The sequence below is a fragment of the Antechinus flavipes genome, chromosome 1, assembly GCF_016432865.1.
Source record: "Antechinus flavipes isolate AdamAnt ecotype Samford, QLD, Australia chromosome 1, AdamAnt_v2, whole genome shotgun sequence".
NCBI lineage: Eukaryota > Metazoa > Chordata > Mammalia > Dasyuromorphia > Dasyuridae > Antechinus > Antechinus flavipes.
In genome coordinates, this window is record NC_067398.1 from 342759624 (window position 1) to 342781302 (window position 21679).

A 21679-nucleotide genomic window follows, 5' to 3' on the forward strand; every position below is an offset into this window, starting at 1 on the left:
AGGTTTGGAGGAGAAGGAGGGAGATAAAAAGCAATTTGCTCATGAGTAACAATCTCCCTAAAGGTAATGGAAAAACTTCACAGGGACTAAAGAATACAAGAATAACTTAAAGATGAATGGGAAGAAAAACGAACACTTCCTTCTCCCTCAACCCTCACCAAAACCCTATAGTTGAAGATCCCGCTAGTACCAATTGTGGAGTCAGAAAGATTCATCTCTCTGAATTCAAATCTGGCCTCAGATACTAGCTGGGCAAGTCACTTAACCTTTGTTTGCCTTAGCTTTCTCATCTGTAAAATGAGCTTGGAGAAGGAAATGGCAAATCATTCCAGTATCTTTGCCAAGAAAACTTCAAATAGGTTCACAAAGAGTTGGATGTGACTTTTTAAAATAACTTTTTTTCTAAATTCATGGACATGACTTTTCAAACATTTTTCTCACTCCTTTCTTCCTTCAAAAATAAAAATAAAAATAAAAATCTATTGCCCACAGCTGGGAAGGGACACTAATCTCAGGAGAACCAGACGGGAAAAAAAAATGCTGAATCCTAAAGCAATTTGTGAAAGGAGACAGATAACTGATTAGAGACTAGTATTCATGAGGCAAATTTTTCTTCCTTAATAATAAAAATTAGCGCTTTATGGCTGCAAAGAAGTTTACATGTGTCATAAGGGCCTTCTGAGGAAGTACTGTTTTCCTCATTTTACAGATGAACAAACTGAAAAAGTCCCACTGTTAATATGTAAGGCAGAATTCAAATACAGCTCTCTCTATTTCACTGCACTGTGCTCATTTCTCCCAAGGCCAAGAGGACAACCACCATGATACAATGACTTTAGACTTGCCAAAAAAAAAAAAAAAAACTAGACTAAACGTTTTTAACAGCTTCAACATTTTTTCTCTTCTCAAGTTCCAGTAATAATTGAGGTAGAGCGATTGAAAGGGCCATTTGTACAAAGTGTTGAATGCTCTTTCTTGGTGGTATTTAAAAATGCTGAAAAACCAAGACTCAGATTACTTCCTTTCTAAGATTTGGCTAAAGGATGTCACAGCCTAGAGCTCAAATCCCAAACTTCAAGGGAAAGGTTAATTAATATGTTATTAATGTTTATCAGAGTATATAACCTCTGAATACCAGATCCTGGGACCCTCAGAAAATGGGGAAAGGTCCAGAAGGTCAAGATCTCCCAGGACATGGCTATGTTTGACCTTGCAACATAGCATCATCTGTTTTCAACAAATCATACACAAGGTATTGGCCAACTCAGGAGCAGGGATTACTGGCATGCACAGCACTGCCAAGGGCTGCTACTTCAGGTCTAAATTGCCTCTGCCTCCCGGATTATGGTAATGATACTATGTGTGGTAGACATGACATTGATTGGGAAGGCCTGCATTATAGTGAAGGGGCCTAGCATACAGAAGACTTACTTATTACTGTTTTCTACTATGGTGAAAAAAGTGAAAACAAGCTGCAGTTAAAAGACAGAAAAGTTATAAGTTGACATAAATCCAGAGGCCTCAAAGTAAGGAAAAAAGATGCCATGTTTAATTTATATCAAATTTGTTTGCTATCTTGGGGAGGGGGAGGGAGGGGAAGGAAGAGATAAAAATTTGAAACACAAGGTTTTGGGCAAATTTTCTTTCCGTGTATTTGGAAAAATAAAATACTATTGAAAAAAAGAAAATAAAATAATAGAAACCCGAGGAGATGGCAGAAACTCTCCCCTAAGGGCACTCAAGGCAACAGTTCCTCCTCTGCAGATATAGGGAGTACAAGGTGTCAGGAAGAATGGCATATCAAAATCCAGGCTTTCAGTCGCTGTTTCTACAATATCCTGTGGCTGAACAGGTACCTATCTCTCCTCACCACTGTGCCCTCAGCTGGACATCTGGGTACCGCTGCCACCTTCTTCCCTTTTACTCCCCACTCTCCCTCCCTCTCACACCTTTTATTGTTCTTACCTCAAATGAAAATATTCCTAGTTATGACTTTGTCCCTCTGCCTCAGGTGGTTTTCATGGGGTCCTGCCTAAAGAATGAGGGCTAGATAAGATGAGCCTGGAGAGTATCCTAGTGATTACCTGGTGATCCCCAGGAAGGCCTTGCTGTCCAGCTCTTGTTTGATAGAGCTCTGCAGACGGTAAGCATGGGTGTGGTTTGAGGCATCTCCATAGTTAGTGAGGAGGGTCACCAGCAGGAACAGCATATATACCAGAAAATTCTGAAGAAGTGGGGAAGACTGTGAGCAATCACTAAAGGATTGAAGAGAGCCCCAAAGACTATGATGGACATTAGGTACCACCTCCCCTTTGAGGACCAGAGCAAAAATTCAGACTTTACTCCTTCCCTTCACCCCACCCTGGGACCTGATAGCTGGAAATATTCATGCAGAGGGCTCCAGAAGAGACCATACTTGCTAATTATATGAAGATATAGAATTGGTCTCTCCTTTCCACCCTACCTCAATAGTTTATTTCTTAAGTATTTTGCACATATATGTCTTAATTTCATTTTTACATTACAGGGGTGTGTGTGTGTGTGTGTGTAAAGCACTGACTAGAGTGCTAAAGTGTATGACTAGAGTATGTAGGAAAGGAATGTAAGATAAAACTGGGAGAGGCCTTGAATGTCAGGCTAAGAAATATAAATTTTATTCTGTATGCATTGGGGAACTATTGAAGGCTTTTGAAAAGTAATATAGGAAGATTAATTTGGCAGCATGTTCAGAATGATTTGGAGGGGGAAGGATTCTGATCCAGGAAACTGCTTAGGAGGCTACTGTAATAGCCCAGGAATGATGTAATATGGGCTCTTATCCAGGGTGGGGGATGGGCCGTGGGAATGGAAAGGAAGGGAAGGATGTGATAAATATTGCAAAGGAAGAAGCGAGGAGACTTGGCAACTGATTGGCCGTGGGTGGTGAGGGAGAGGGAGGAGTTGAAGCTGACACTCATGTTTCATTGGAGCCTGGGTGATGGGGAAGATGTTGGTACCATTAATAGCAACAGGGAAGTCTGGAGGAGGAGCAGACTGGCAGGTGAGATGACGGTTTTAGTCTGACATGCTGACTTTGAGGTGGGGCGTGCAGGAGGCGCTCAGAAGCGCCAGGGTCCCGACTGGTGCTGGAAGACAGGAGCCACTGGCCTCTCCTCTCCCAGCACGAGGCCCCACCTGTTGGCAGCCGCAGAGACAGGAGGGACTTAACGAGTCACCTTGAGCATCCTGTGCAGAAGCTTGACTTTCCGAGCCTCCTCCTTGGCCTGAAAGAGCGCGAAGCCCTGGGGAGGCCGTACTCGGGGGATCCGCTCACACACGGGCTCCACAGCTGGACACTCCACCAGAGTGTCATCCTCTTCTGGATGGAGTCGCTTTGCCACCAGGGAGAAGTAGAGGGCTTCCAGCAGCACCTGGGGGCACGAGGGAGGCGGGGTCAGGTGCCTGCTGGGGGCCTTTCCTCCTCACCCATCCCTCCAGCCGTCACCCCAGCCTCCGGCAGTAGGGGTGGGAGGTAACTGGTAGAGAAGGGGGTCAGACACCTGCCCTTCCATGTGGGAGTGGGTATGCTATCCACGGGAGACAGACGAGGAAGAGGACAGGAGTAATTGTGAAGAGAAAGGCAGAGGCGGGAAGGAGGAGAGAAAAGTAACCAGACAGAAAGAGAGGAACAGAGACATGATCCACCTTGAGAGGTTCCCAGACCAGGAAGGAGGACAGGAAGCTAAAGATGCCCGAGATGAGCCACATGACGCCGACGCTGGAGGTGAAGTCGGTGCCGATCCAGCCTGAGATGCCCACGGCTGCCAGCACGAGCAGGAGGCTGAGCCCATGGGCGAGGGGGGCGCACCAGGGAGGAAGGAGCCGCTTCTGTAGACCCTCAGCCAGCCCTGCAGGGGACAAGGGGGAGCCCGGTCAGAACACACACTGCGGGGGAGAGGAGACGAGAGAAGGGCATGCTGGCAGTCCTACCTTCTCTGGTGAACTTTGCTGACTGGGCCAATTCCTGGGGGGCGGCCACGTGGGGAAGACCCTTTTCATTCAACCTCTGTAACATCAGCGTCTCTGTTTTTACCCCCAGAGAACCAGACCTGGGGAAAGGATACATACAGGCTGTGAGCTCACCTTAGCGCAGGGAGAATGACCCAGTATTGCAGGAGAAGGGGGGCAGGGAGGAGTGATAATAACAGATGGAGGGAAGAGGGACTCTTCTCTCAAATAAATTACTTCAACAGCAGTTGCTTTCAGAGCCAGCTAGTCTCTAGACTGGAGAATGGGGTGAATTCTAATCCCAGTTCAGATCTTTGTTAGGAAACAAAATCTTTTTATATTTGATTTTTTCTACCTGTGAAATGGGGAGATTTTCTTTTGGTGAAAAGGAAGGCACCAAAGAAAGCTTCTGTGCTGCTGCTGCTGCTGCTGCAAGGACCTCACTATCATGGTGTTCATAACCTGAGGATCCTACAATAGCTTCCGTGCTGAGGCATGAAATTCATGATAAAGTGGATAGGCCTTTGAATTCATTTCAGGAAGTCAGGTATTACATTACTAAAAGGATTCTGGTATCAACTAGTCCTAGAAAAGTGGTTGAAATGGCAGTCTCGTAACAAGGCTTGGTGGGGGACATTTCTTTTATGCCTTGCTCTGTGACTTTCACTTGTCTGCATGATCCAGACCTGGGTTAGGCAGAAGGTAGGCCCAATCAAGCGACCTAAAAGCATAAGAGTCTATATTATGTGACAAGCACTAGGCAAGGCATGGGTGGGATGCAAGAATAAAGAATGAAGCTATCCCTGCTGGTAAGGAGCTTACGCTCTAAGTAGAGAGAGAAAATATATGTAAAATATATCAAGTGTGAATATGATGGCCACAAAAAAGACCTTTCATGGTAAAACTGGAGGCTGGAATGTTGTTTTGTCCTGCTAAGTAAAGCCCTCTTCAGGCTGCTTATACACACACACACACACACACACTACACACACACACACACACACACACGATGAAGATCCAGAGTTTTTCTACTTATAAGCAATAACCTGATGGATTAGAAATTTAGATAGTAATTTGTTCTACACGTACAAGGATAGGGCCTCTGGATCATTGTCCATAAGTGTCTTTATTAGACTAACAATGGCAAGATTGACTCCCCTTCCCAAATCATTGCATGGAAAGTGCTAATTCTTTTGGAAAAAGGAGCTGGGAAATGGTTGATAAAATCAGATTCAGAACTCTTTCCCATTACATGCCCTCCAACCCCCAAGCTGGGCTCAGGAAGGTCTTGCCCCTCCCTGCCTTTTCCACCATTATAACATCCTGCTCCCCACTTCACTCACAGGCCAGTGAGTAGATCAGTCTCCAGGTGGGTGTCTCTCTCAGAGGCAATGCTGTTGGCCCCCTCAGCAAGTATCTGTCGGATCAGATCTTCATCTAGAGGAAGCAGAGGAGTTTGGAGTATGAGTTAGGGTTAAGGCAAGATCTATGACCCTATCCATCGGTCACACCCTCCCAGCCTTCCGATGATGAGCTGCCACTTTTCTCAAATGGCTCAGAACTGCTAGGGATAGAATTAGAAAGACTGAGGATTGCCTAGAAACATCCCCCTTTTTTGGGAAAGCTGAAACAGGAAATACTTCCTCCCCTAGGTTTTTTGCACCCCTGCCATGGTTTTCCATTAGAACAGAGGAGGTACTATGACCACAAAAAGTTCCATGTCCTCCTTCATCCTGAACTAAGGCTTGCTTACTCACCTGAGGTGGAGAAGTACTTAGTCTGGGGAGGGGGGTTGCCCAGGGAGAGACCATCTTCTTCCATGACCTCCAGGCCCTGAGTGTTCCCAGCCTGGGCCCGCACCAGCCTCTGAAGGGTGTTACCCATGATGGAAGGGTCACTGAGAAGGTCTGGCCAGCTAAGAGTGCCATCGCTGGACTGCCACTGCATCAGGCTGTGAGAAGCAAGCACACGCACTGAAAGGAATGCGTGAAATCCTGACAGGCACACACCTGCCTGACCATGGCCAGAGAAACCCATAAAAGTGACACAAGCCATGTCCTCCAGGGGCAAAGAGCATGGGACTGTGCAAGAGCAATGCACGCATGGCATGTGGGGAAAAATATACATGAAATCCGAGCAGCCATGTATGCATGGCAGGTGGAACCCGAATTTATGTTTGTGAATGCCTGAATTCTATGTGATTTTGCTCTAGGGGTACCACTCACCTTTTAGAATCATCTAGAAACAAGTCTGTTTTAGTTTGTCCAGAAAATGCCTATGGGGAAGAATATAGAGCATCTCAGAGGGAAGAACCATAGTCTTTGCCAGCATCTTTCAGTTGCATGAACTTTTTAAAAAATATATATTTCCAGATAATTGGTTTCCTTTGTAATCCTATGTGTTTTATTTCATGCATTAAACAACATTAATCTGAGAAAGGAGTAAATAGGCTTTACCAGACTGCTCAAGAGAGCACAAAAGCTTAAGAGAGCCCTGCCTTGGGGCTAATGGGACCTAATCAGAGAGCCTCAGTATCAAACGTGAGTTCTTACAATAATAACATATGGCAACATAAGGTTTACAAATGCTTTCTTCACAACAACCCTGCAAGGCAGGTAAGGCAAGTATTATTTTTTATTAAGATTATCTTTTTATTTTTCAAAACACATAAGGCAAATATTATTATCTCTATTTTACAATTGAGGGCACTGAGGTAGAGAGGTTATAGGAGACTCATTCATAGTCATACAACTAGAAAGTGCCCCAAACTGGTACTTGAAAGCAGGTCAGTTGACTGGGGAATGGGCTGGACTAGACAGCTTCCGAGATTCCCTCTGGCTAGAACATTGTGTGCTTCTGTGATTTTGGGGTCTCTAAGATCAAGGCCCCTTTCACACAGCCTCTCAATTACTGAACAGCCATGCCAGCTTCCTTATAACAAACAAGGAGGCAGTCGCATGCAAGGTCCATGCCCAGTCCCCATCACCTCAGCACGGAGCCCAGACAAAGTGAGGAAGGAGCTGTCTAGAACTGATGTCTCCAGGTAGTTATCAATGTCCAGCACCTGCTGCCCCTCTGGGCTGCGATCAGGGCTTACTGATACCTGTAGGAAGAATGGCACTCAGCCTGATGCACTTTGCACAGTGCTTGGCCACAGTAGCTACTACATATTTATTGATGAACTGATTTGTGCAGCTGCCTTTCCCCTCTTCCTGGAGATAAACTTGTTTCTGTTTTGAAGTAGGACTATTTTATGTCCCAGTTGAGTTAGAATGGGGCAGAGAACTAAATGAACTTGGGCAGCAAACCCCACAGATAAATTCACCTACCTCCATCTACCTACAAAAGGATGCTTAAATAACCACCTCCTCTTCTCCCTCCCAATTCCTGTAGGTCCTCTGTCCCGTGTCTATCAAACCACCGGTCCATCCTCACCTTGCTCCGGGACATTCGGAAGAGAAACAGGATAACGAGATAGAGGGGGTAGACCACCACACTGGATACCAGGCCAACAGCTACTGTGTCCACACTTAATGGGATCAGGCTGGACATGGGCACATTGCTGCAAGAAAGGAAGGAAACAAGCACTTTTAAAGTGCCTATTATGTACCAGATTCCATATTAAGTGCTTTATATGTTATTTAATTTGGATCCTCATAATAACTCTGGGAGTCTTATTTTTATTCTCCCTTTACAGCTGAAAAAACTGAGGCAGACAGGTTAAAGGACATGCCTAGGGTTGCCCAGCTAGAAAATGTTTAAGGCCAAATTTGAACTCAGATGTTTCTGACTCCAGGTTCAGTTCTGAGGGAACTTAAATCACTGGGGTGGGGAACATCTGGCCTGCAGCTGTATAAGGCCCATGAACTCATTTGGTCTGGCCTTGCCAAGGCAATCGCAGGTGACAATAACCTCCCCCTGCTTGAGTTCTTTAAGTTGATAATTTTGTATGGCTCATGTGATAAATATCTAAATGATTTTTGGCAGAAAAAAGATTCCCTTATCCCTGTCACAGAGAAAAAGGTAGTAAGTTAAAATACTTTTATACAAATAGGGTCAGATTTAGATAATTGGAAAAATACTCATTGTTCATGAGAAAGGAAAGCCAATATGATAAGGAAATAACAAATTTACTTATTATTTATTCAATATCATCCCAATTAAGTGATTACAAAATTATTTTACTGAGTTAGAAAAAGTGATAAGAAAATTCATTTAAAAGAATAAAAGATTCAGAATTTCAAAGAAACTAAGGGAAAAATGTAAAAGAAGGAAATTAAGCAGTATGAGACCTTAAACTTTATTATAACACAAGAATGTTGTTGAAATATAATTTTCATTGTTTTAAATTTAAAATTTCTTGTATAAATAAAACCAGTGTAACTGGAATTGGGAGAGATAGTAGAACGTTGGAAAGAAACTTTCACAGATAATCTCTCAGACAGTACATGATTGTGATGGAATACCATTGTTATGTAGGAAATGATGAACTGGTTGATTCAGAAAAACATAGAAAGACTTGTATCCATAAAGGAAGATGCTATTCACTTCCAGAGAGGGAAATGACAAATGGAAATATGTATAATGTGGTATTACATATATGTGTGTACACGTAAATATGTATGTATGTGTGTATGTCTATATATGTGCACGTTTATAGATATGTACGTTTATGTATTTGAGTTTATTTGTAGTCTTCTCTAAAGGGCAAGGATGGGAAGGAGAGAAGTATAAAATAAAATAAAAAGTACACATCAGAGAACAAAAGAAAACCTAAAAGAAAGCACAGAAAATTTGGGTTGTTTTGAAAACAATATGTAAGATTTAGTATATAAATTTGTGTGAGATGGAAATTTGTTACTTTATATTGAATCTTATATTCTAATTATGTACATGGAAATGGTCTTCTTTTCTTTTCTCATTTTTGCACTTAAGTGAATCAAGAATTATTCTTTTTAAAAAGAAATGTAATAGGAAAATATGGCAAGAGCCAGAAAAATTTGGGTAAAACCAAAAAGAAAAAAGTCTCTTGATAGTGAAGTGGAGTAGATACTGCCACAGTAGACCATGAGAGGTAAGAAAGTATCCATCCTTGGAAGAGGGATGGAACCCGTGGCATGATTCTTGGCTATTTCACTTTGGGGATATCCATGGGAAAGGGCTGCAGATAAGATATTACTGCCCAGGATGGTTGGGGCGGGGTAGGGAAGAAGTACCCACCTATGATTGACATCTCCTACAACTCCATACCACACAGCATTGGCCCCCAGGAAGAGGCAGATGAGGAGGGCACAGCAGGTGGCACGCTGGACCCGTGTGAAGCGGCTCCGTGGGGGGCGGTCCCACAACGAGAGCCAGATGTGCTTCTCAAAGAAGCCTCTCTGGAGTTCTGCTGTCAGCAACCGTGGGAACCTGCGCAGAGTAGCATCGCCTAGTAGGGCACAGAGTGGGGGGAAGCAAAGGCACCAAGGTCAGATGAGAGATGAGCACGTTCACTTTCTCACACACTTCAGTTTCCCCTTCATGTATATATTTGATTCAGTACAGCTTGGAGCACAAGAGAGGGCACTGAACATGAAATCAGCAGGACCCAGCTTCAAATTACATGCACTCCGGGCACTCATTCACTGCGTGGTTCTGCATAAGTCACTTAAGCCTGCTGTGTCTCATTTTTCTCATTTATAAAATGAGGAGATTGGGCTAAGTCTATGCTCCCACAGACAGACAGTGACATGTACAAGCATGGGAGTTTCTTTCTTGGAGGAGTTAAGGATTTGAAAAATGAAAAATCATGGCAGGCGTAGAGCTAAAATCAAGAGAAGGGGACATGGGGAGAAGTAAGAAGGGATCCAGAGGCAGGGGAAGGCTTACTTGCTGCTAGGACTTCCTTCTCCACCAGGCCCCCGTTGTCCTCAGTCTCCACCGACAACCAATCATTCACCAAGAAGAAGGCACTTCGGCCAGTCTGTAGATCCCGGACAATAATGTGCTGCAGGAACCAGGCTGGGCTAAGCCCTAGGGGGAGCAGATAGGAAGCTTAGAGGAAGGACAAGCTCCCAGGGGGCAGAAGAAGGGTCCCAGCTGCCCAAGCCCTCTCTCCATACCTTTGTTGTCGTGCCATACTCGGATCTTCCACACGCTTCCAAGGCTGCGCTGGGTAGCAATCTGGAAGATGTCCAGACTGTTTCGGTGGAAAGCACTCTCTCCGTCCAGGTGCCGGTGTCCACTTCGGCCATCTGCCCCGTAGAGGGTGATACCCACGTGGGCTGTTGTGCCTGGGGAGGGAAGGTAGAGAGACTTCAGCCTAGAGAGGTGAAGGAGGGGTTTTTCACAAAGGCACAGGGAAAGCCATCTGAGTCCGGGGAATAGGAGGGGCTAAAAAGAGCTTTAGAGCAGTCTAGCTGGAGATAGGAAGCGGAATGAGGGGCAGAAATGATATTGATGAGCTCAGATTGCTATACCCCAAAGCCCAGAAAATGAGCAGTAAATTAGAGATCTTTGGGCAAAAAGATAAATTATATAATTTCATGAGTATCCCTGAGATTTGGTGATGACCCATCATTGGCAATCACAGCAATGAAAGGGAATATCCCATTTGAAAGGAACAGATTAATAATTAGAAATAACAACAACATTTAGGAAGTACTTTAAGTGATCTATATCCATTATCTCATTTGATCCTCACAACGCTCCTGACACATACCAGACATTTGACAAAAATGCGAGGTGACCTGATTGGTTGAATCTGGAGTTCAGAGGTTAAAGGTGCCCAGGGCCATACAGCTAGTAAGGGTCTGAGGCAGGACTTGAATGTGTTTTCCATACTCCCACTCCAACCTTCTATCCACCATGCCAATTATATGATCAGGTGAAAAAGATGGGGACAGGAAAGCCAAAGGGTAATAAAAGGGTGTTTTACCCTCATAAAAGAGAGGGTTTTAAGGGGTGCTTAAGGTAAAAGAGACAAGGAAGAATGATACAATGAAGCCAGAACTGTGTCATTCCTATTTTGCTTCTGATTCTCAGATTGGGAAGGATAGATGGGTAACAGAGAAGTGAAGTTCAGAAAAGGTGAGGTGATGGCAAGGAGATAAGAGGAGATGAAGTCATCTCAGGAGATTGAAAGAACATGGTGATGTGACTGTTGCTAGTGATCCTGGAGAAACTGAGGAGAATGTGTGGGGCCCTACAGGACAGGAGATGAGTAACCTTTGTGCCTTTTTTAAAAAAAATATTTTATTAAAGCTTTTTATTTTCAAAATATACGCATGGATAATTTTTCAACAATGATGCTTATAAAATCTTGTGTTCCAAATTTCCTTCCCCTTTCCCCCACTCCCTCCCCAGATGGCAAGTAATCCAATATATGTTAAACATGTGCAATTCTTCTATACATATTTCTACAATTACGGTGCTGCTTTGTGCCTCTTTTCAAAAAGAAGATGATGGGTCCTTTAAATTATAGTATGGTGAACTTGACGTAAATTTCCCAGAGAAATTCCTGAATGTATTATTAAAGTCATGATTTGTGGGCACTCTGAAAGGTCAGCCAACATGATGTTATTTTCTTTTTACCTTACTGAATTTCCAACATCTCTACCTATTTTTTAACAGAACATTTACTAGTTACAAATATATATATAGTCAAGAAAAAAAGAATCAATCCATTAGACATATCTGAAATTGTGTATCTCTGGGACAGACACAGAGGCACTCTGGGACAGACATGGAGCATTCTGGGAGATTGAGAGCCAGAAGCCCTCTCTCGGAGGCAAGACAGATTCATTCCATCTTCCACCTTTGTGCTGGCTGGAGGCTGAAGAAAGCAGAGGCAAAGGACAACTGCAAGAGCTCTTGGAAGCAAGCAGAAAGATAGGCCTCTAAGAAAAACTAACCGGGCTATTTTGGAGGAAGCAATAGATGATAAGAACTTTTAACACCTGGCTGTATTTGGAGTGATTATTACTCTGAACTGAAACTAAGGCTGCCTCCAGAAAACCTCCCCGAGAAACCTGCTCTCCCCCAGAGAACAATTATATTTTAAAGAAGAGAACACCACCAAGATCCAGAGGAAGGTGGTGGCAAAATCTTCATGGACAAGTTAGGCAGAAGTCAAAAACAGGGGAAAAGTCCCACACATGCAAAGATACTGAAAACAGCACTTTTTATAGAAGCTAAGAACTAGAAGTTTATCACATAGGGAATAACTAAACAACTTGTTGTATATTAAAGGAATGGAATATTATTTTGCCATGAGAAATAATAAATATGAAGAATTCAGAGACTTGATGAACTAAGAGCAAAGAGCAGAGGATTAGGAGAATGATTTATACGATACCTATACAAATGTGACAGTAAATAAATATCAATGAAAAATTACAGAACTCGAATCAACGTACTGAATCACTGGATCATCAGTGAGTTGGATGAATCCCTGGGATCTTTGTTCTCATATCAGGTTAATAAGCCTATTTTTCTTTTTGACTGGGTTATTAAACTGGCAGAAGGGGGAAGGTTGTAGACATTATAATTGTTTATCTGGATTTATTCCAGTATGGAGTCTGGTTATCAAGTCTCTTTAAATATCTTTGTGGACAAGATGGGAAGATGTGGGCTAGAAAGATGCAGCTGAGTTACATAAATCTCTGAATAATGTGATCTAAATAGCAGGAATTAGGGAACTGCTTTTATCCTCATCAAAAACTTAAATAATTGTCTTAAGTGTTGACTTGTCAACATTTTTATTAATGATTTGTATGAAGATCATGGGCTTATCAGATTGATGGATGGTACAAAAGCTATGAGAGGCTGTTGTGGGCTAAAGAACAGATAGCTGAACTTAGAATTAGAAAGACCTGAATTTAAATTTTGGCTCCACTACCAGACAAGCCACCTCCCCTTTCAAGCCTTAGTTTGTTCCTCTGGAAAATGAAGGGATTACACTAGATGATTTCTTAAAGTCTACATCCTATGGTCTTAGCTATGATCCCAAAAGGACAAAATTAATAAGTTTGGAATTGTGGTCTAAAACTAATAAGATAAAGTGTAATAGGGGTAAGTGTAACATTGTGCAAACTCAAAATAAGGAATGTAAACCTAATCAATCATCCAAAAAAGACCCTGGTCCGATCCCAGGACTTCAATGGAGCCCAATGAGCAAGTAAACCAATATACATACAATACACATACAATTCTTCTATACATGTTTCTACAATTATGGTGCTACTTTGTGCCTCTTTTAAAAAAGAAAATGATGGGTCCTTTAAATTATAGTATGGTGAACTTGATCAAGTTCACCAATGAGCTGAATATCAGTGAAAAATGAATTCAATCTCAGACAGATTTAATAGAAATTTATCATTGGAGGAAAGGCAGCAGGAGTCCCACAGTACTTGACTCTGCTTTGGTCCTACTGAAAGCCCTGGACTCAATCCTGGAAACCATAGGCAAAGAATATCTTGACAATCTGAATTACGTTCAAATAGAGAATGAGGAGACTCAGGATCTTGTTCTACAAGGATCAGCTGAGAAAAATTAGGCTTATTTAGCCTAGACAGGACTTAGGGGGCCCATGAATGGCTGTCTTCAAATATCTATAGAGTTGTCACATGATAAAGAGTTTCATTTGATTCTACTGGACCCCAGAGAACAGAACTAGAACCAATAGGTGAAAATTACTTAGAGGTAGATTTCAACTTAAAATAAAGACAATTGAAACTGTCTGAAAGTGGAATGGGCTACCTCAGGAGAGAATGAGGTATTATTAGAGGTCTTTAATCAGAAGTTGGAAGACTATTTGGAAGGCATTCCTATTCGAATATAAGTATAGGAATATAGATAAAAGGAGCCACAGATAGAGCACTGACTTCAAATCCAGCCTTGGACACTTGACAGTTACTAGCTGTATGGCCCTTGGCAAGTCACTTAACCCTGATTGCCTCACTCTTCCCCCCAAAAAATAGGAGAACAGGATAGATGGTTCTAAGATCTCTTTTAACTTTAAAATTCCAAATATGTCCTCAAGATCTCAGCCCTTAAATAGGTAGTATTAAAACCTAGGTGGTCCAGAGCAGGGCTAGTTAAACTTTTTCTACTCATGACCCCTTCTCACCCAAGAAGTTTTTACAGGATCCCATCTTGAATGTGAGCTGAGGTGCTTCTGGTAGTGTTGAGGATACATGGTGCAAAACGAGCATGTTATATGCTCAGAACCAAGACTGCAGAGAACTTGCATGACCCAGTATGGGCAAGAACTGCCAGAAACAACTCAGATTCATTATGCATTTGAGTTTCAATTAATTTTTGGTTCTTCCATTCAGAAATCTTTTATTGTTGCCCCCACATTCAATTCCAAGACCCCATTTGGAATTTCATCTACAGTTTAAAAAGCTAATAAAGGTAAGAAGGTAAGCAATAAATAATAATTAGTAGTAACAATAACAATAACAATAATAATAGCTAGCACTCTTTAAAGTTTTTAAAGCTCTTTATATATAATGTGTCATTTTATCCTCACAAAGAGCCTGGGAGGTTAAGTGCTGTTATTATCCCCATTTTACAGCTGAAGAAAATAAGGCAAAAGTTAAGTGACTTGCTCAGGATCATATAATTGGTTATGTGTCTTAGGCCACATGTCTTTGACTCCAACACTCCATCCACTGTGCTCTCTGCCACCTCTGTGCTAGAGGATTTAAGCTGGGCTGTCCACATTAGGCCCCACAGCCAGGCTAACCCTTCCCACAGCCCCCATCCAGTCCCTGCCCACCCCTACCCAGACCCCTGCCACCAGTCCAGCTGAATCTGCCTGCTTTCACCTGAGCCCTGGCCCCAGCCAGTCTTGACAAGAATCTCATACTTGAAGCGACCATTCTTCCCACAGAAGGGGATGATGCTCACTCGGCTGACGTCCATCAGATCCAGCTTGTGGACAATCAAAGCTGTTACTGCGTAGGTGGCCAGGCACACAGCGCAAGTCAGGAGCACTATATAGTTGATGCCTGGAGCTGGCTCCTGTGCAGAGAGAAAGATTGTCAGGTCCCAGGCTGTCACCGGCTCCATCATGACCATCGCACCTGCTCAGTGCCCTGATCCCCGAGAAATTCCTATCCTTCTTAACTATTTTCCAGCCACACTAGTCTCTTCACCTCTCCTTACAATCCTACTTCCCCTAAAAAACTAAAGGTTCCGATTTTATTTTAATTTTTTTTTTAATTTTGGAGGCAATCAATCATGATTAAGGGAATTGCTCACGGTTGCAAAGCTAGTAAGCTTCTGAAGCTGTATTTGAACTCAGGGCCTGTGCTCTATATACTGTACTATCTGTTCCCCCACTGTTTCATCTAGTCATTTTAAAAATATTTTGGGAGGAGAGGAAGGTGATCAGGAAGCCCAAATTCACATAGCTAATGTCTTTCTAACTCCAGGCCTAGTACTCTAGCCACTGCCTCATTGCTCCAAAGACTCCTATTTTTTTTTTAATTAAAGATTTTTATTTACAAAACATATACATGGGCAATTTTTCTTCTTTTTTTTTAAATTTTAATATCTTTTTATTGATAGAATGCATGCCAGGGTAATTTTTTACAGCATTATCCCTTGCATTCATTTCTGTTCCGATTTTTCCCCTCCCTCCCTCCACCCCTTCCCCCAGATGGCAAGCAGTCCTTTACATGTTGAATAGGTTACAGTATATCCTGGATACAATATATTTGTGCAGAACTGAACAGTTTTCTTGTTGCATAGGGAGAATTGAATTCAGAAGGTATAAATAACCCGGGAAGAAAAACAAAAATGCAAGCAGTTTATATTCATTTCCCAGTGTTCTTTCTCTGGGTGTAGCTGCTTCTGTCCATCTTTGATCAATTAAGGCTCTCTTTATCGAAGAGATCCACTTCCATCAGAATACATCCTCAAATAGTATCGTTGTTGAGGTATATAATGATCTCTTGGTTCTGCTCATTTCACTCAGCATCAGTTCATGTAAGTCTCACCAGTCCTCTCTGTATTCGTCCTGCTGGTCATTCCTTACAGAACAATAATGTTCCATAACATTCATATACCACAATTTACTCAACCATTCTCCAATTGATGGGCATCCATTCATTTTCCAGCTTCTAGCCACTACAAACAAGGCTGCTACAAACATTTTGGCACATACAGGTCCCTTTCCTTTCTTTAGTATCTCTTTGGGTTATAAGTACATGGGCAATTTTTCAACATTGATCCTTGCAGAACTTTGTGCTTCAAAATTTCCCCTCCTTCCTCCTACTCCCTCCCTTAGATGGCAGATAATCTAATATATGTTAAATATATTAAAATATATGTTAAATTCAATATATGTGTACATATTTATAGTTATCTTACTGCACAAGAAAAATTGGATCAAGAAGGGAAAAAAAACTGCAACTCCTATTTTAAATGGACTTAGATAGTTCTTAAAAGATGTTGTGCAGAGAAGCCTTTTGTCAGATAGAGACTTTTTTTTTTTAAGTGGAGTAATCCTCTTGGCAATTTTTTCTTATTAGAATTGCTTGCAGCTAGGTAGTGCAGTGGATAGAGCACCAGCCCTGAAGTAAGGAGGACCTGAGTTCAAATCTGGCCTCAGACACTTAACACTTCCTGGCTGTGTGATCCTGGGCAAGTCATTTAACCCTAATTGCCTCCAAAACAAAAAAAGAATTTCTTTTAGCACAGATCCTCTAATTCTCTGGGTAGCTTGATGTTCATTGAATTTTATAGAACAAGGACTATTTCTCCTGATTCTGGTACAAAGCACCAAAGCCTGGCACTTAAGTGTAAGAGATGCTTTTTCACTCACCCATTGATGGATTAATTCACTCACTTCCCCAAAGGTAAGTGCTCTTTTCCTCTTGAAAAATACTTTGTACCTACTTTGTATTGACTTTTGGGGGTAATACTGTATCTACTTATTTTCCCTCAATATAAAATAGGGATAATAACAACAATACCTACTACAAGAGCTGTGAAGAGCAAATGAGATAATATCTATAAAAGGGGCTTATCATAAATCCTTGGCACATATGCTTATGCAAATGCTTATTCTCTTCCCTTTCTCTCCTATATTATCTGTGTCCATGAAGTGGACCCTTGAGACAGAGACTGCTTTGATTTTGTCCCTGTATCCCCAGCACCCAGCAGAGTTACTTGTATGTAGTAGATACTTAATAAATGTTTCCAGAATTGTATCAAACTGAAACCTCCTGTTGTCTTCCTACCTTTACCCTCATCGCCATCCCTCCACTTTCCATTTCTTATCCAGCACTGACATCAGTTCAGGGTTAAGCAAAGGGAGCTCATTTTCACATAGCCTGTTCCCCACCCCAGAGCACCCACAGCACTTGCTCCAAGTGCAAAAGCCCCGAAAGGAATGGAAGTTACTCACAGGGAAGATGAATTGGATGGAGCTGGGAGGAACAAACAGGCTAGCACCGAAGGCTGTGAGGTGACGTGTGAGACAGACGGCCTGGCTGGGGGAGGTCTCTTCCAGAGGTACGATGCCCTCTGTCTTCCACATCATTTCCTTCTCATTGAAATACTGGCAAAGTGACGTGTAAAGACCCACTGTCACTTCCACCTCAGACCAATGAAAATGACTGGTCATATTCAGGTAGTAACTTGCTGTTGTATCATCCGTCCTAGAGGGCAGAAGTAGGAATAAGGTCAGGGCTCCTGGTCCTGGAAGAGGTAACATCTCTCTGAGGAGCTCTCTCACCTCCTCTATCTCTACCATTAGCTCCAGCACCTCATTACTTCTGAGGTGACTTGAGAGCTGGAGAAAGTATGATGTGGGACAGGTGGATGCTTCAGCAAAAAAATCCATTTATTAATCTGTGGGTCCTAGCTTATGTACAGAAGAGCAGCTGTAGGAGGCTTGGACTGTGTAATTCTTGATGCCTCTGTGTTTTCATGTGTGAGGTCCTTATTTATTCCTTTCTTGTGCTTAACAGCACTTCTTTCAGTAACAAGTCAACATGTCCTATTCTCTACCTTGGTCACAGAAGAGTGGTGAGCCTGCATCCTAGAGCAAACCTCAGCTCTCAGAGTGCTATTAACCCCTGCAAAGCTTCAGGCAGCTCCATTAGTGCTGGCCCTTATAGTGATTAGAACATGGGGGTCCTTAACTTTTTTGTGTGTCACAGAACCCTGTATATGTCTCAGGATAATATTTTTAAATGTATAAAATAAAATAAACATATAGGATTCTTATGCTGAAATAGTTATTAAAATATTCCTAAAACAAAATTTCAAACTTGTTTTACTAAAAAACATCAGCCCAAGGATGAGAACCCATCAACTAAAAGAAGTCACTTGGACTCTACTAGGGGAAACAGGATGACAAAAACACCTGACCAGGAATCAGGAAGCCAAATTCTAGCCTCAAACTCCTGTGCTACCAGAGCTAAGTTAGTGCTTAGCTTTTTCTTCTATCAAATAGAGATGATGCTTTTCCTCACAAGTTATATATGAAAATAGTTGGAAAACATAGACCACCATATTAAATGTGAGGGATTTTGAGTCCTCCTTTTCTTCTCCCCACTTGGTTGGTCCTCCATACATTTCCCGGGGCCCCAGTGCAGAAAGCAAGAACTTACCCAGGAGAGATGAAGAAGGTGTAAAGCCTGTGGTCGCCTCCAGTCAATGCCTTCAATCCGATCTTCTTGCTGGCTGTGCAGTTGTATTCATTGGGCTGCGGGGCCGAGTGCAGATAGACAGCAAGGAAGGGCTCAGGCTCCTCAGACAGATACCGCTCTGGGACAAAACACAGGACAAACGTTATCTTTGCAATGGCTGAGCTACTCCAGGCAAGGTCCCAGGGCCCTGAGGGAGCAGGGGTCTGGCAGATCCTGGAACCTCCAGTACATAGGGCCAAGAATAGCATGGAAGCTGGTATGATCTGAAGCCTGGGCAATTTCTTTTCACTAATCCTAAATTTGAGAGAGTGAGTATGGTGGGCATATGTTTATGCAGAGGGTGGGAGGGATTCAGAATTTGGACAGTGGGTTTTTGATAGAAGACATTGTGAATTATCTATAGTGTCCTTCCTTTATTTTTTGTTTATAAACATTTCTTTATTAAGTACCTATTATGTATCAGGCACTGTGCTAAGTGATTTACATATATAATCTCATTTATTTCTCAAAACAAGCCTGAGAAGTAAGTGCTATTATTACCCCCATTTTACAGCTGAAGAAAGTGAGGTACACAGAGGTTGTGACTTTCTCAGGCTCACATAGCTGATTAAGTATCTGCAAAAGAATCTGAATTCAGGTCTTCCTGACATATCTACTGTACTGCCTAACTGCCTTTTTCCTTTTGCTTTCTAGATGATTCTTGGGATATCTGAGTCAAGTCAGGAAAAAGCTAGGATCAGATCCAGAGGGATAAAGGGAGCATGTGGGTCTCTCTCTTTTGCAAAAGTGAAGAGACCATTATTTATGGATTTACAAAGGATATACACATTATTAAAATAATGTGTATATTATTTTATATTATGGAGAATCTTGTGCTTTATTAATCACATCTCATATTTATATAGCACTTTAAGAAACATTTTGTGTACGTTATCTCATATCTCATATAATCCTTACAACAACTCTATGAGATAGGTTGTTTATTATACCCATTTTAGAGATAAGAACACCTAGTCTCAACAACTTACTCATACAGTTAGCAAAATGGCTAAGGCAAGAAATGAACCCAGGTCTTTTAAGAGCACCATGCTGCCTATATTTATTTCAGAGGGAGAAAAAGTATACCTCTTTGCCACATTCCAGAAATATGACATTTTTTTATGATGCTGCTAACAACATCAACAACAACAAACAAATCAGCAGACTACTAGACTGAATCAGGAGAGCTGAGATCTATAGTCTTGATCTTACAACCAACTGGTTGTAATAAATGATTTTATAAATCAACTAATCTTGGATATATCATCTAACTTCTCTGTACCTTTATGTGCTCATCTTTAAAATGGAGATTTCATTTATAGGACCTAATAATAGTGGTTTGCAGCCACAATTTTCTTTAAGTGTAGTTTTGACTGTGTCAATCCCCTATTTAATAAGCTCTAGGAACTCCCTATTGTTTCTAGGATATTGTATCTTCTGATTACTTGGCAAACCTTTCTCAACTTTGCCCTGACCTGAGACATCTTTCCAGGTTCTCTGGACATCACTCTTTATTCCTTATTCTACACTTCAGCCAAACAAGTTTTTATCACTCACACAATCCATCTCCAGTCTCTGGGTCTTTTACTGGCTACCCCTCATGCTCGGAAATCCTTCCTTACTTCTGCCTCATGGAATCCCTCTCCCTCCTTCAAGATGGCTCTGGCAGCAATTTCTACATGAGATTGTTACTGATCCCCACAAACTTCTAGGTGATCCTTATCTCTCCCCCTAAGTCCCTTGTATCTGACAACATTGTATTTATTCTCTCTCAAAATATTCTCTCTTCAATATATACCTAAACATGTTGTAGTCTCTCACTAGAACTCATGCTTCTTCTAAGGAGGAATGATTGTTTCATTCTTCATACCTTATCCCAATAACTAACAGTAGTACCATAGTAGGTGCTTAATAAATCTTGTTGATTGACTGATTTTTAAGGTTTATAAAGTTTATATTATCTATATAATATAGAGAACTACATATATTATGTATTTATATGTTATAATACATAATATAAATATAATTATTACATTATATATAAATATATATTATATAGAGAACTATATTGTAATTATGTCTATATATCTATATAATATACAGAACTATATTGTAGGACTGCTAAAAGGAAGAACCGATATAATGGATATAAAATCAGTATTAAAGGATAAAAAAGACACACAAGAGAAATGTATCCCTGCCCCTGAGGATGTGCTTCCCCCTGCTACAGGCTGAGGGGGCTTACCTTCCCTGGCAGGGGCTGCCCACCCCAGCCTCCCACAGGGATACAGAGCTCACTATACCCACCATTCAGCACCGTGTAGGTAAGTTGGAAGTGCAGGCCGGCCTCGGGGTTGTGGTTTTCGGGGGCAATGATGGCGCTGACAGATGTCCGGGGCTGGATGATGGCAGTGCTGGTGGAGAGGACTCGGTCCCCGCCACCTCCGCTGGTGTTGTTGGACACCTTGACAGTAATGGCCTTCTCAGAACCCAGCCGCTCTATTGGGATCTGGGCCCCTGCCTGGGTCTGGAAGGCCATGGAGGCCACCTTCGTGGAAACTGTGTAGTTGCTGATGTAGCCAAAGGGGAAGGGGTTGGAGTCCACAAGGAAGATGAGCTGGATGACATCAGTGAGGTCAGAGAAGGTGCTGTTGAAAGCAGGTGGGATGGAAAACTGGCAATCAGAGGTGTTCTCATAGCACAGCAGGCTGAAGGGGTCTGACCGTTTGCCCCGAGCCACGATCTCTTCCCCCGCCAGGGTCAGTGGTTCCTCGTTCAGCACTCGAGACTTCATGAGGATTCGCATCAGGTCAGATGACAGGTTATAAGCCTTGGAGGCCACTAGAAGGTTGTGCGGTTTGCTGTAGAGTTCTGTAGACTCCAGGCCCTGGGTATCTGAGTTCACCAGGTGAATGAGGTCACCTGAGGAAGATAAAAAAGTGAGACTGTTAGGGCCAGCCCTGTAATATGAGCCCCAGCAACCAAAGCACTCGGCCGGACTT

At 42.3% G+C, this 21679-nt stretch overlaps 1 protein-coding gene across 2 annotated transcripts in view; it reads right to left on the reverse strand.

The window, feature by feature from the left end:
- Positions 1 to 21679, reverse strand: part of PKD1 (polycystin 1, transient receptor potential channel interacting) — a 125273-nt gene that overhangs the window by 6812 nt on the left and 96782 nt on the right. The window contains exons 23-38 of one of the 2 annotated variants that reach the window (XM_051969490.1): positions 20985 to 21599; positions 18600 to 18756; positions 17390 to 17642; positions 14802 to 14997; positions 10092 to 10262; positions 9859 to 10002; positions 9208 to 9418; positions 7423 to 7549; positions 6974 to 7090; positions 6213 to 6262; positions 5745 to 5938; positions 5331 to 5424; positions 3970 to 4088; positions 3685 to 3887; positions 3216 to 3410; positions 2085 to 2224 (exon numbers count right to left, since the gene is read on the reverse strand). In XM_051969490.1, coding sequence (XP_051825450.1) covers positions 2085 to 2224; positions 3216 to 3410; positions 3685 to 3887; positions 3970 to 4088; positions 5331 to 5424; positions 5745 to 5938; positions 6213 to 6262; positions 6974 to 7090; positions 7423 to 7549; positions 9208 to 9418; positions 9859 to 10002; positions 10092 to 10262; positions 14802 to 14997; positions 17390 to 17642; positions 18600 to 18756; positions 20985 to 21599 — 2986 coding nt within the window. The remainder of the gene's footprint in view (positions 1 to 2084; positions 2225 to 3215; positions 3411 to 3684; positions 3888 to 3969; positions 4089 to 5330; positions 5425 to 5744; positions 5939 to 6212; positions 6263 to 6973; positions 7091 to 7422; positions 7550 to 9207; positions 9419 to 9858; positions 10003 to 10091; positions 10263 to 14801; positions 14998 to 17389; positions 17643 to 18599; positions 18757 to 20984; positions 21600 to 21679) is intronic. The other variant, XM_051969492.1, reaches the window with a different exon arrangement.